Source organism: Saimiri boliviensis, chromosome 1 (assembly GCF_048565385.1).
Source record: "Saimiri boliviensis isolate mSaiBol1 chromosome 1, mSaiBol1.pri, whole genome shotgun sequence".
Classification (NCBI taxonomy): domain Eukaryota; kingdom Metazoa; phylum Chordata; class Mammalia; order Primates; family Cebidae; genus Saimiri; species Saimiri boliviensis.
In genome coordinates, this window is record NC_133449.1 from 145,383,410 (window position 1) to 145,395,533 (window position 12,124).

The 12,124-nt window shown below is 39.0% G+C and overlaps 1 protein-coding gene across 3 annotated transcripts in view; it reads left to right on the forward strand.

Moving 5' to 3' along the window:
- Positions 1-1,858: 1,858 nt before the first annotated feature.
- The window catches only part of HYDIN (HYDIN axonemal central pair apparatus protein), a 444,836-nt gene continuing 434,570 nt past the window's right edge, over positions 1,859-12,124 (forward strand). For all 3 annotated transcript variants that reach the window (XM_074406071.1, XM_074406078.1, XM_074406094.1), the window contains exon 1: positions 1,859-1,937. In XM_074406071.1, the coding sequence (XP_074262172.1) occupies positions 1,883-1,937 (55 nt within the window). In that variant the 5' untranslated portion in view covers positions 1,859-1,882. The remainder of the gene's footprint in view (positions 1,938-12,124) is intronic.

The following is a 12,124-nucleotide window of genomic DNA, read 5'->3' on the forward strand; positions in this document are numbered from 1 at the left end:
CAACAGCAATACAATGCAAGGCACTTATGTAGTTTAACACTTTCTAGCAGCCAGATTAAAAAAAGATAAAAACAGGTGAAATGAGTTTTAATAATAGGTCTTCTTTAACATAACACATCTGAAGCATTATCTTTTCAATATGAAATCAATTAAAAATGCTAATGAGCTATTTTACATTCTTGTTTTGCACTAAGTTTTTGAAATCTGGAGTCTACACTTACACCACATTCCAGTTAGGACCAGCTACATATTCAGTGATCAGTGGCCACAAATGACTAGAGGCAACTGTAGTGGACATACAGCAGTAGCTTGTAAGTTCTGTAGGCAAAGCTGGTGTCTGTCTCGTTCATTGTTGTAAACAACAATGTTCGGCATAGAGTAGGCATTCAACATTTGTGACATTGAACTGAAATATAATTGAAAGAATGAAAAAATTGCCAAGGGAAATCCTTCAATGTCTTCCCACAGTACTTACAGTCTAAATTATTCGATTCTGCACGCAATTAGTTGGCCCACAGAGTTTGTAATTCAATTATTCCACAAGCATTTAAGCTTCTTGAAGGCTTAAGTGTCTTCATCTTGCTCTCTGTTGTGTCTCCCAGTGAACCACAGTTTCTAGTATTGTGATGTGTAGATTGAAGCAATCAACAAATATTTATTTAGTATCCATGCCAGACCAGTTACTATTTTAGGTGCTGGGGATACCATAAGGGAGACTCAGTCTCTTATGGAGCTCACAGACAATCAAAAGTTACAAGAACTTTGAAGGAAATAAATAGGGTGACATGACTGGTGTGATGGAGGACAGAGGAGCAAGGAAGTATGGAGAAGGAGATAGTATTATGAAGAGCCAGGGAAGGGCAATCTGAGTGTGTCTGTTTGAGGCAGCCACATTGACTTTTCATTTTCCCAAGCACTCCAAATTCATTTCTACCTTTAACTTCCTGCTGCTTTTTCTTGTGCTGCCCACCCTCTCCTTTGCTCTTCTATAGCTGGTGTCTTCCCATATCTCATCTCAAACTCAATCGTCTCCTCAAAGATACCCTCCCTAACCACCTGTCTACTGCGCTCATCACATCTTAACATTTTGTTTAGTACCACGATCTGAAATGATCTTGTTTATGCTTCTGTTGTCTCCCGTATCAGAAGTAAAGCTCCAAGAAATTGCCTTGACAATTGCTGTCTTTCAATGCTTAGAAAAGTTTCTCTATGACAAATATATGACCCATCATTAGTCATCTATAGATATTTATTAAACGAATGAACGACTGAAGGTCAAGAGTTAAAGTTTTGGGCAATGTCTCAAGTCATGATTTGAATAAATATCAATGGAGTCTAGGAAGAACCGCCCGCTATTTGTCTGCTGCTTCTGAGAAGGAAGATGGAGTTAATGCATATGAGATTTATACTCTTACGCCGTCTTGGGCATTGGGCAACCAGAGTTCTGGTTCCAGCTCCTTTGAGAATCTACAGCTGTGGACCATCTGACTGGGTAAATGGTCACAAACTTTTGATCATAACTTAAGGGTATTCGTGGGCCTCCTGAAGAGGTCGAAGGACCATAGGTTAAAATTCCTATGGAGATAAGATATTCCCACAGCAACACTGGGAGGCAGGTGTTCAATGAGATAATGCACGAAGCACCTTTAAAGGACTAGGACAAGTGCCTGGCCAAGTGTGGCTTTGGAGAGAGGTGGTGTCCTAAGAATCCTTGGAAACCAAATTCTTTTGCACCGAGCAGCTGGGGCGGCGGTTGCTATGGACGCTTGCCTCCTCCAATCATCGCGCCGCTTGCTAGGCTGTGCGGCCCCGTGATTGCCGTGGCAACGGACAGCAACAGCTCCGGCGGCGCAGACGCGACGCGGGAGGCTTCAAGCTAGGTATGGAGCCCCTCGCCCGCGGCGGCGGCGGCGGCGGCGGCGGCGGCGGCGGCCTCTGTGAGTCGGACGCGGGTGCTGGCCGGGGAATGGGGTGGAATAAATGTGGGACCCGGAGTGCAACAAGGTCAGAGATCCTCGCAGAGATTGTGGGGTCAAAAGTGTGGGGGGCGTGGGGACTGGCGGGGGCGTCCGCTGCTCTTCTCGTCCTTGCCCTGCGTCCCAGGGGTTCCCCAGACTTTCCAGATCCCTCCCCTCCTCAGCCTTCCCTGGTCCCTTCTCACGCCTGTGAAAGTTACGGGACCTCGGATTTTGTTCTTGGGATACCCCTGCCAGACAGGTAGCCTGAAGGGCAGAAGGCCTGGGGGTGCTGCCTCGCTTCTAACTTCGAATTAGACCCCAGGCCCATGAATCATTTCCCGTCTTACCTGGGAAAATGAGGTGCCAAGCCCCCCTCCTTCAGCTCCTTCCCCAGCTTTCTTTTGAGGATGACTGTGAGGGTCAAATGTAGGATCAGTACGTCCCCAGGTGTGCTTTATTTGTATGATCTCCGATCCCAGCCTCAGCGGCCCTAGGAAGGGCCCATAATGATTAACCTGCCTTTACTGTTGAGCAATCCGGGCTCAGAAAGTGTCCCTTGGTCAGGCTGGTGCGTGGCTGTTTGCATGACTTTTAGCCCGTGCCGGCTGCACAGTGTCCTGATCTCTCTGTGGGCTCACCTGTTTATCTGGAGTGTCTTGCTCCCTGCCTCTATTGGGTCTTGGCCTTTTCATTTCCGAATAGTCAACTCGGATGTATTTTATTGAGACGACTCTTTCGTATTCTCTCTCTCTTTACTCCTTAAAGTAACTGAGGTCCTACTTCATGGTCCAAGTACTAACCTAGGTGTTTTGCAGGAGAAAATAAATATTGTAAGACAGAATCTGTGCCTTTGATGATCTTATGGAATGGAGTCATGATCTCACTCTGCCATAGGCTAGATCAGCTGAGGTCAAGAGTTCGAGACCTGCCTGGCCAACATGGTGAAACCCTGTCTCTACTAAAAATAAAAATATTAGCCGGCCTGGTGGCATGCTCTTGTAATGCCTGTAATCCCAGCTACTTGGGAGGCTGAGGCAGGAGAATCGCTTGAACCTGAGAGTCGGAAGTTGCAGTGAGCCAAGATAGCGCCATTGCACTCCAGCTTGGGTCACAGAGCGACACTTCATCCCAAAAATAAACAATAAATAATTAAAAGAGTGTTTAAGTCAGGTCAGAGTTGAACACAGTCAAAAATATCCTTGGAAAATTCCTTAAACGCCCAGGAGCAATCCAGTTCAGAAACTGAGCCATTAGAAAACTTTGATTCTGAGAATACTTAAGCAAATTGCATAAATTACAATTTATAGACTCTTCCCATTTGTCAACATGAATTAGTAGAAGAATACATTTGTCAGTTTCATTTTCTTGGTTCTTTTAAATTTTGCTGTGCCTTCATTTCACACCTGAGTTTCTTCCTTCAAAATATCAAGGGGACTGTCACCATTTATATGGTTTTCTGGACATCACTCTTAGCTTGATGGTTGGGTAAATCCTTAGAATCATTTGTGGGTACCTCCCGTGTCTGGAAGGATTGACTGACTATTCCACACTGATGAAACTCACCAGAGTATTCAGGAACACCTCAGCTCATCTAGGCAGAGGTCCATTGATTGTAATAGCAAAGACAATCACTCTTTAAAAGGTTATTTTTTTTTGCCTTTCAATTTAGCCAAGTATGAATATAGTTGAAATTTCATCATCCCCATTGATGTAACTCTTTGAGATCTTTGCCTTGCAGACTCATCAATACATGATTTATTGTTCGTAAACTCTTATTTTTCTCATCGGAAAATAATGTTTTTTACTTCCTAGATCTTCTGTGAGTTGCCTGACTTTATCTTTCCCCAATTTTAAATTCGGTGATCCTTTTGGTATTGATTTGTAAGAGTACTGTACATACCCTGGATATTGGTACTTTGTATGTTATGTTGAGATATAATTAAAATTAATATTTTTCCTGGTATACTCTCAGCTATTTTTTAAAGTCAGATTTATTGATATATAATTTACATATAGTGAAATTTACCCCTTTTATGTGTACAGTTCCATGAGTTTTGAAAATATAGAGTTCTGTACTGTATTAGTCTGTTATCATGCTGCTAATAAAGATATATCCAAGGCTGGGTAATTTATAAAGGCAAGGGATTTAATTGACTCACAGTTCCACGTGGCTGTGGAGGCCTCACAATCATAGTGGAAGGCAAAGGAGGAGCAAAGTCACATCTTACATGGCGGCAGGCGAGAGAGTGTGTGCAGGGGAACCTCCCCTTTATAAAACTATCAGATCCCGTGAGACTTAGTCACTGTCATGAGAACAGCCCAGGAAAACCTACCCCCATGATTTGGTTACATTCCACGGGGTCCCTTCCATGGCACAAGGAGATTAGGGAGTTACAATTCAAGATGATATTTGTGTGTCATCTTGAATGAGGACACGGCCAAACCATAATATATACCTACCACAATAAGTACATAGAATGATTCCATTTAGCTAAGAAAGTTCTCTTGTACCTCATTGTAGCCAATGCTCCTTCCCCACTTCAGGCCCATAGCAACCAATGATCTGTTTTCTCATTCTGTGTTATCCAGAATGTCACATGAATGGAATTATAACATATATAGCCCTTTTTGTCTGGCTTGTTTTTTTTTTTAGCATATTGCTTTTGAGATTCAGCCATGTTGTTGTATGTAACTGTAGCTCATTTCTTTTCATTGCTGTGTACTATTCTATTGAATGGATGTACCACAAACAAATGGACATTACAATTGCTTCCAGTATTTGGTAATTATGAATAAGTAAAACTGTTATAAATATTCCCATACAGGTCTTTGTATGGATATATGTTATTAAGTATTTTGATAAATACCTGGGAGTAGGATTGATAGGTTATATGGTAAGTATTAATTTTACAGGAAACTGCCAAATTGCAACCTTGTTAGCAGGTGACAATTTTGTTAAGTTTAGCTATTCTTATAGCTGTGTAGGGGTATCTCATTCTGCTTTTAATTTGCATTTTCCAGTGATTAATGATGTTGAATAACATGCTTATTTGTTATTGTATCTTTGGTGAAGAAGTTTGGTAAACTTGGTGAAGTTTCTGTTTTTATCTTTTGCCCATAATCATTCATATATATATATATACATATATGACAAAAGTCAGATATTTAATTTGCATATAATTTCTCCCAGTATGTGACACATCTTTCCTTTTTAAAACATTTTATTATGGAAATGCCAGGGGTTTGATCTAGATCTCATTGTTTACAGCACAGAAAGCCAATCATTGGGACAATGAGTACTGCCAGGGCAGAAGGCTTTATTTGGGTGTTGCAGCTGTGGAGATGGGAGATAGGTCTCAAATTATCTCCCTAACTGACTAAAATTGGAAATTTAAATACTAGGGAAAGAATGTGGAAAACAGGAATTAGGGAGGGGTAAGGAAGAGGAATCTGATCTCTCATTGTCTGTATGTGGTGGTCTGGTGAGTTTCAGTTCCTTTATACTGTCTAGGAGGCCTGTGGGTCAGTTTTCTAAGAAAGGAACTCAGATAAGACAAATTTAGCTTTCAAGCTTAAGACCAGGAGGGTCAATTTCTGTTTATTTAAAAAGACCATAAACATCAGTTCTATGAGGAAATTGGGCTGGTTTCAATTTTCTTCATGATGTCTTTTGAAGTCAAAAGTTTTTATGAAGTCTAATCTTACTAATTTTTTCTTTTATGCTTTTGTGTTATACCTAAAAACCTTTGGCCTAACACAAAGTAACAAGATTTTCCTCTATGTTTTCTTCCGAGTTTCATAGCTTTGGGTTTTACATGTAGGTCTTTGATGAATTTTGAATTAATTTTTGTGTATGACATCAGGCAAGAGTTGAGGTGTATATGTTTTTCATAAGGGTGAATGTTCCAAAACCATTTGTTAAAGAGACTCTCCTCTCTCCACTTACCTTGACACTTTTGTCATTAATCAATTGATCATGTATGTGTGAATACATTTCTGATTTATCAATGGAACAGAATATTCCAGAAAAATATGAATAGTGTTTTTTTCTGAAATGAACTGCCAGTCATTTTAACAGCATAAAATTGATTTCTTTGTAACTTTACAGTGGATTTTGAAATCTGGTAGCTTGAGTTCTACTACTTTGTTCTTATTTTTCAAAATTGATTTGGCTATACCAGTTCCTTCACCTTTCCATACAGACTTTAGAATTAAAGATTGATATCGACCAAAAAAAAAAAAATGCGGGCATTTTGATTAGCTTTTGTTGGAATGTAGATTGATTTGGGGAGAACTGGCATCTTAGCAATATTGAATCTTCCAATTTATGAACACAGTATCTCCTTTGATTTAGGTCCTCTTTCATTTCTCTCAATGATGTTTTGAAATTTTTAACATGCAACTTTTGCACGTTTTATTAGTTCTGTATTTCATGTTTTTTGATACTATTGTATATGATACTGTTTTAACATTTTCAGTTTCCAATTGTTTATTCCTTGTTTCATACCCAATCAAATGTTAAACCTTATTCAAATGTCTTAAGGGGGAGAATTGTGTTGTGTTTGTTGCAAGCCCCTCTTCCCTCTTTCGAAACTTCAAGTTCTAAGCACCAAGAGACTATAGCATATTTCGTTCTGTGTTACATCACACCTGTGGCCAGAATCACCCCCAAAAATGACGGCAGAAGATTTCCCATGAGGGAATGCCCCAAACTGTCCAGAGATGGGGCCAGTTGGGATTCCAAAGAAAGAAGGAAACACTAAATGCCAGAGTGGTCAATTCAAAGCATTTATTAGGGAAACACAGAGTGCTGCAGCAGTCCTCAAAATGGACAGCAAGAGAAAACAGGTGTTCTACCTAAGTATGACTGCAGTGAGGGAGTCAAGGTATGGAGTTTATTTGAGAATTTAAGGAATTTGGCTCAGGGCCAGGGCTAGTTTCTTTTTCAGTGTTGTAGGCAGCAACCTAGGTATCTTTATCAGTTCCTAGGAATATTCAAGGCCCAGGTTTGGGTTCAAGTCTGCTACAAAACACCTGCAACTGGCTGGATCACAGAGCAGTCAGGACACAGAAGGAAAGTAGGGTACAATGGAGGACCCTATACTCTTTCTCATTCAGCTTCAGATCTCTCATGCTGTTCCACTTCTCAGCAAATCACCCATAGCGGAATCTGGCCCTGGCTATTTAGATTCCTGTTCATCTTGCCAGATTTTACAAGCATCAAATATTCTGTTGATGCCTCCTTTTACCTTAAGAATCCTCTGCCTGAGCCAAGCTGGATTGTCTCCTTGTGCCTATAATTAGCGAATGTCCCCAGAGAAAAACATGACCAGTAACCTCAACTCATTGATGACAGACCATTTTCCTTCTGAAATTTTAGTTTTTCTAGTCTATTGTTAAAAGAAAAACCTTAGCCAAATTAAATTTAACTAAGTTTAATTTAATTAAAGAATGATTCATGAATCATTTCAGAGCAAAGAAAAATTTGCAAATTGGACAACCTCTTTTTTAATTATAATTTTATGTTTCAATCATTTTTGGCATAGAGGTTGTTTTTGGTTACATGGATGAGTTCTTTAGTGGTGAATTCTGAGATTGTAGTGGACCTGTCATCTGAGCAGTATGCGCTATACCAGATAAGTAGTCTTTTTTCCCTTATCCTACTCCCAATCTTCCCACTTGAGCCTCTAAAGTTCATTACTCTGTATGTCTTTGCATCTCACAGCTTACCTCCCACTTATAAGGGAGAAAATATAGTATCTGTTTTTTCGTTCCTGAGTTACTTCACTTAGAACAATGGACTCCAGCTGCATCCAAGTTGCTGTAAAAGACATTATTTTGTCCCTCCTTATGGCTGAGTAGTATTCCATGATATATACATTTTACATTTTCTTTTTTTTTTTTTTTTTTTTTTTTTGAGACGGAGTTTCGCTCTTGTTACCCAGGCTGGAGTGCAATGGCACGATCTCGGCTCACTGCAACCTCCGCCTCCTGGGTTCAGGCAATTCTCCTGCCTCAGCCTCCTGAGTAGCTGGGATTATAGGCACGCGCCACCATGCCCAGCTAATTTTTTGTATTTTTAGTAGAGACGGGGTTTCACCATGTTGACCAGGTTGGTCTCGATCTCTCGACCTTGTGATCCACCCGCCTCGGCCTCCCAAAGTGCTGGGATTACAGGCTTGAGCCACCGCGCCCAGCCTACATTTTCTTTATCCACCTGTTGGTCGATGGGCACTTAGGTTTGTTCCATATCTTCCCAATTGCAAATTGTGTTGCTATAAACATGCAAGTGAATGTCTTTTTCATGTAATGACTTATTTTCCTTTAGGTAGATACCCAGTAGTAGGATTGCTGGATCAAATGATAGATCTACTTTTAGTTCTTTAAGGAATCTCCCTACCATTTTTCATAGTGGTTGTACTGATTTACATCCCCACCAACATCTATTGTTTTTTACAGGAGTAAGGTGGTATCTCATTGCGGTTTTAATTTGCATTTCCTTGATGACTAGTGATGAGCCTTTTTTTTTTTCATGTTTGTTGGCTGGTAGTATATTTTCTTTTGACAAATGTCTATTCATGTTTTTAGCCCACTTTTTGAAGGGATTGTTTGTTTTTTTCTTGCTGATTTGTTTGAGTTCCTCGTAGATTCTGGATGCTAGTCCTTTGTTTGATGCATAGCTTGCAAATATTTTCTCCAACTCTGTGGGTTGTCTGTTTACCCTGCTTACTCTTTCTTTTGCTTTGCAGTAGCCTTTTAGTTTAATTAGGACCCATTTATTTGTTTTGTTTTTGTCGCATTTGCTTTTAGGGTCTTAGTTCTGAATTTCTGCCTAAACCAATGTCCAGAAAAGAGTTTTTCCAATGTTATCTTCTAGGATTTTTATGGTTTCATGCCTTAGATTTAAGTTTTTGATCATTGGGAGTTGATATGTTTTAATAAAGTATGAGATGAGGATCCAGTTTCATTCTTCTACGTGCGGCTTCCCCATTTTCCCAGCACCATTTATTGAATAGGGTGTCCTCTCTCCAATTTAAGTTTTTATATGCTTTGTCAAAATTAGTTGGCTGTAATTATTTGGCTTTATTTTTGGGTTCTCTGTTCTGTTCTATTGGTCTCTGTGCCCATTTTTATACTGGTACCATGCTGTTTTGGTAAGTATAGCCTTGTAGTGTAATTTGAAGCCTTGTAATGTGATGCCTCTAGATTTGTTCTTTTTGCTTAGTATTGCTCTGGCAATGTGGGCTCTTTTTTGGTTCCATGTGAATTTTAGAATTGTTTGTTGTAGTTCTGTGAAGAATGATGATGGTATTTTGATGGGAATTGCTTTGGGTAGTATGGTCATTTTCACAATATTGATTCTTCCCATCCATGAGCATAGGATGTGTTTCCATTTGTTTATGTCATCTGTTATTTATTTTAGCAGTGTTTTGTAGTTTTCCTTGTAGAGGTCTTTCCCCTACTTGGTTAAGTATATTCATAGGTGTTTTATTTTATTTTATTTTTTTGCAGCTGTTGTAAAAGAGATTGAGCTCTCGAGTTGATTCTCAGCATGGTCATTTTTGGTGTATAGCAGTGCTACTGATTTGTGTATGTTAATTTTGTAACCTCAGACTTTACTGAATTTGTTCCTCAGATCTTGGAGCCTTTTAGATGAGTCTTTAGGATTTTCTAGGTATATAATCATATTACTGGTGAACAGTGACAGGTTGACTTCTTTTCCAATTTGGATGCCCTTTATTTCTTTCTCTTGCTGGTTGCTCTGGATAGGACTTCCAGTATTATGTCAAATAGAAGTGGTGAAAGTGGGCATCGTTTTCTTGTTCCAGTTCTCACAGAGAAGACTTTCAACGTTTTGCCGGTCAGTATGATGTTGGCTGTAGATTTGTCATATATGGCCTTTATTACTTTGAGGTAAGTCCCTTCTATGCTTATTTTGTTGAGGGTTTTTACTATAAGGGATGCTGGATTTTTTTCAAATGGTTTTTCTGCATCTATTGAGATAATCTGTGGTTTTTGTTTTTAATTCTGTTTGTGTGACTTATCACATTTATTGACTTGCAAAGATTAAACCATCTTTGCATTCCTGGGATGAAACCCACTTGATCATGATGTATTATCTTTTTTGTGTGCTATGGGCAGTCTCTTGAGCCAGAGTAGGCTCAGAAAGACTCCAGTGCAGCCATGTGGTAGAAGATGATTTGTGATTAGAGAAAAGAAAATAATGTACAGAAAATGGAATTAGGTACATAGCCAGATTAGTGACAGCTCAGTGCTTGTCTTATTTGAACACAGTTTGAAAAGTTGGCCACCTTTGATTGGCCGAAACTCTGTGATTGGCACAAGAATAGGCTACAGTCTGTTTATAGCTTCATTTAGGTTATCGTTCACAATGTACAGAGAAACCTTTAGTCCAAACTTAAAATATGTAAGGAGGCAGCTTTAGGCTAAACTTGATTTAACACTGTTTCTTCTATCTCTCTTTAATGTCTTAAAATACATGATTTTGGTAATATTTCTATTTTATTTTCTAGTTGTTGAAGTAGATGCAAGGGCCCTCTGCTATGAAATACTTTCGTCTTAGAATTATACATTCTATTCATTGATTTTTAATTTTAATTATTTTAGTCTTCACTTCTTGAGTTTCTTTTCCTACAGGATGTTTTTGCTGGTTCTTGTTTAGGGAGCTTTTCCTGCTCGCTTAGTGTGCTTGTTTATTTTACCAAGAGCTGCTTATCTTCCTTGAAAAGTTACTTATGGATAGTGTTTGGTGACTAAGATGAAGGATGATCTCAGAGAGGTCCTCAGGGAAGGAAGATCATCAGAGAGGGTTTGCATTTGCCTCTCTTGGGTACCTCAGGGAACTACCCGTCCAGGCTCATTTTAAAGTAAAAATCACACCTCGAGGCTTTCTGAGTGAGTTCACAGGTGATATAAATTTGGCTGCACATCTCTAAGAGAGTTGGCCATGATTCTAACCTTTCAGGATTTTTTTTCTTTATACGTCTCTCTCTGTTAGGTGCCGAGGAATCTTCCCTTGTATTCAGCTGGGGATGGTGGGATAGAAAGGGTTTATTTTTGGTCCAGACATTGAAAGTGTAGTCCTTTGGAGTGGAATCTCCTCTCTTTGATGGAGCCCGGATGTTGACCTTTCCTGGAAGCTCTACAAAGCAGCCACAAGCAGAGCTCAAGGTGTCCTTGTCTAGAGGATGATCTCCTACCAAATTTGTTTCAGTGCTCCACTTAACTTTCTTGGTTCCTGTTTTCAGTTTGATGTTGACTAGGTAATTCCTTAAGGTCTTGTTAGCTTTTTGATGCTTTTGAAAAAATTAAAAAATACTTTAACCAGCATTTTCAGTTGTTTTCAGCCTTAGAGTTGGTTCAAATAAACCAGCATATCCTGTATTAGAAAATAATGTATTACTTTGTAATCTTATTTTTTTAGCACAGTCATTTACATACTGCTTGTAAAAAATTTAATACCTTAGAAATGTAAACACGAAAGGCTTCTCATTACTCCACTCTCTCTCCTAGTCTGGTTCCCCAAAGGCAACTATTCTTAATAATTTTGTATTGAATTATTTATTGAGTGCATCAGAGTAAATCTTATGTGAAATCTGGATGTATTCACTGTATACATGTGTGACAAAGATGGAAAAATTCAGGTTTAGCAAATGCCAACTGAAGAATGCATATATGCAGACTGGGGACTTAAATACTTCCTTTTTATTTAAAGTGAGTATTCTATATTAGATCTAAAGATATGACAATGAGTGCATGTCTGAAAAGCTCTTAGAAAATGATACTTGTAAGGTGGTATTTTATTTTATGTCTTGTACACAAGGCAAAGTTAGAGTTATTTCAGGGAAGGAATACTTCTGGCTTGTGTGTGAGAATGATTTGTGCAATCACAGAGTAGAAGGAAGTTATTACCCCTTAGTAGTTACATGGTTTCACAGGCTTCAAGGATAGTTTTGAGACTTTTTTTTTCACTTTAGCAGCAAAAACATTTAGAATATGAAAACACTCAAGTTTGAAAGGAAACTCCCATGGCCTGTTAGTAGCGAAACCATATTTTAATTGGTACACATTCGGGATCTGTGTAATAGAGTTTCTTGACCCTGAATGTGTGGGCCTTCAAATTTTCTGTTTATATTAATCTTTTG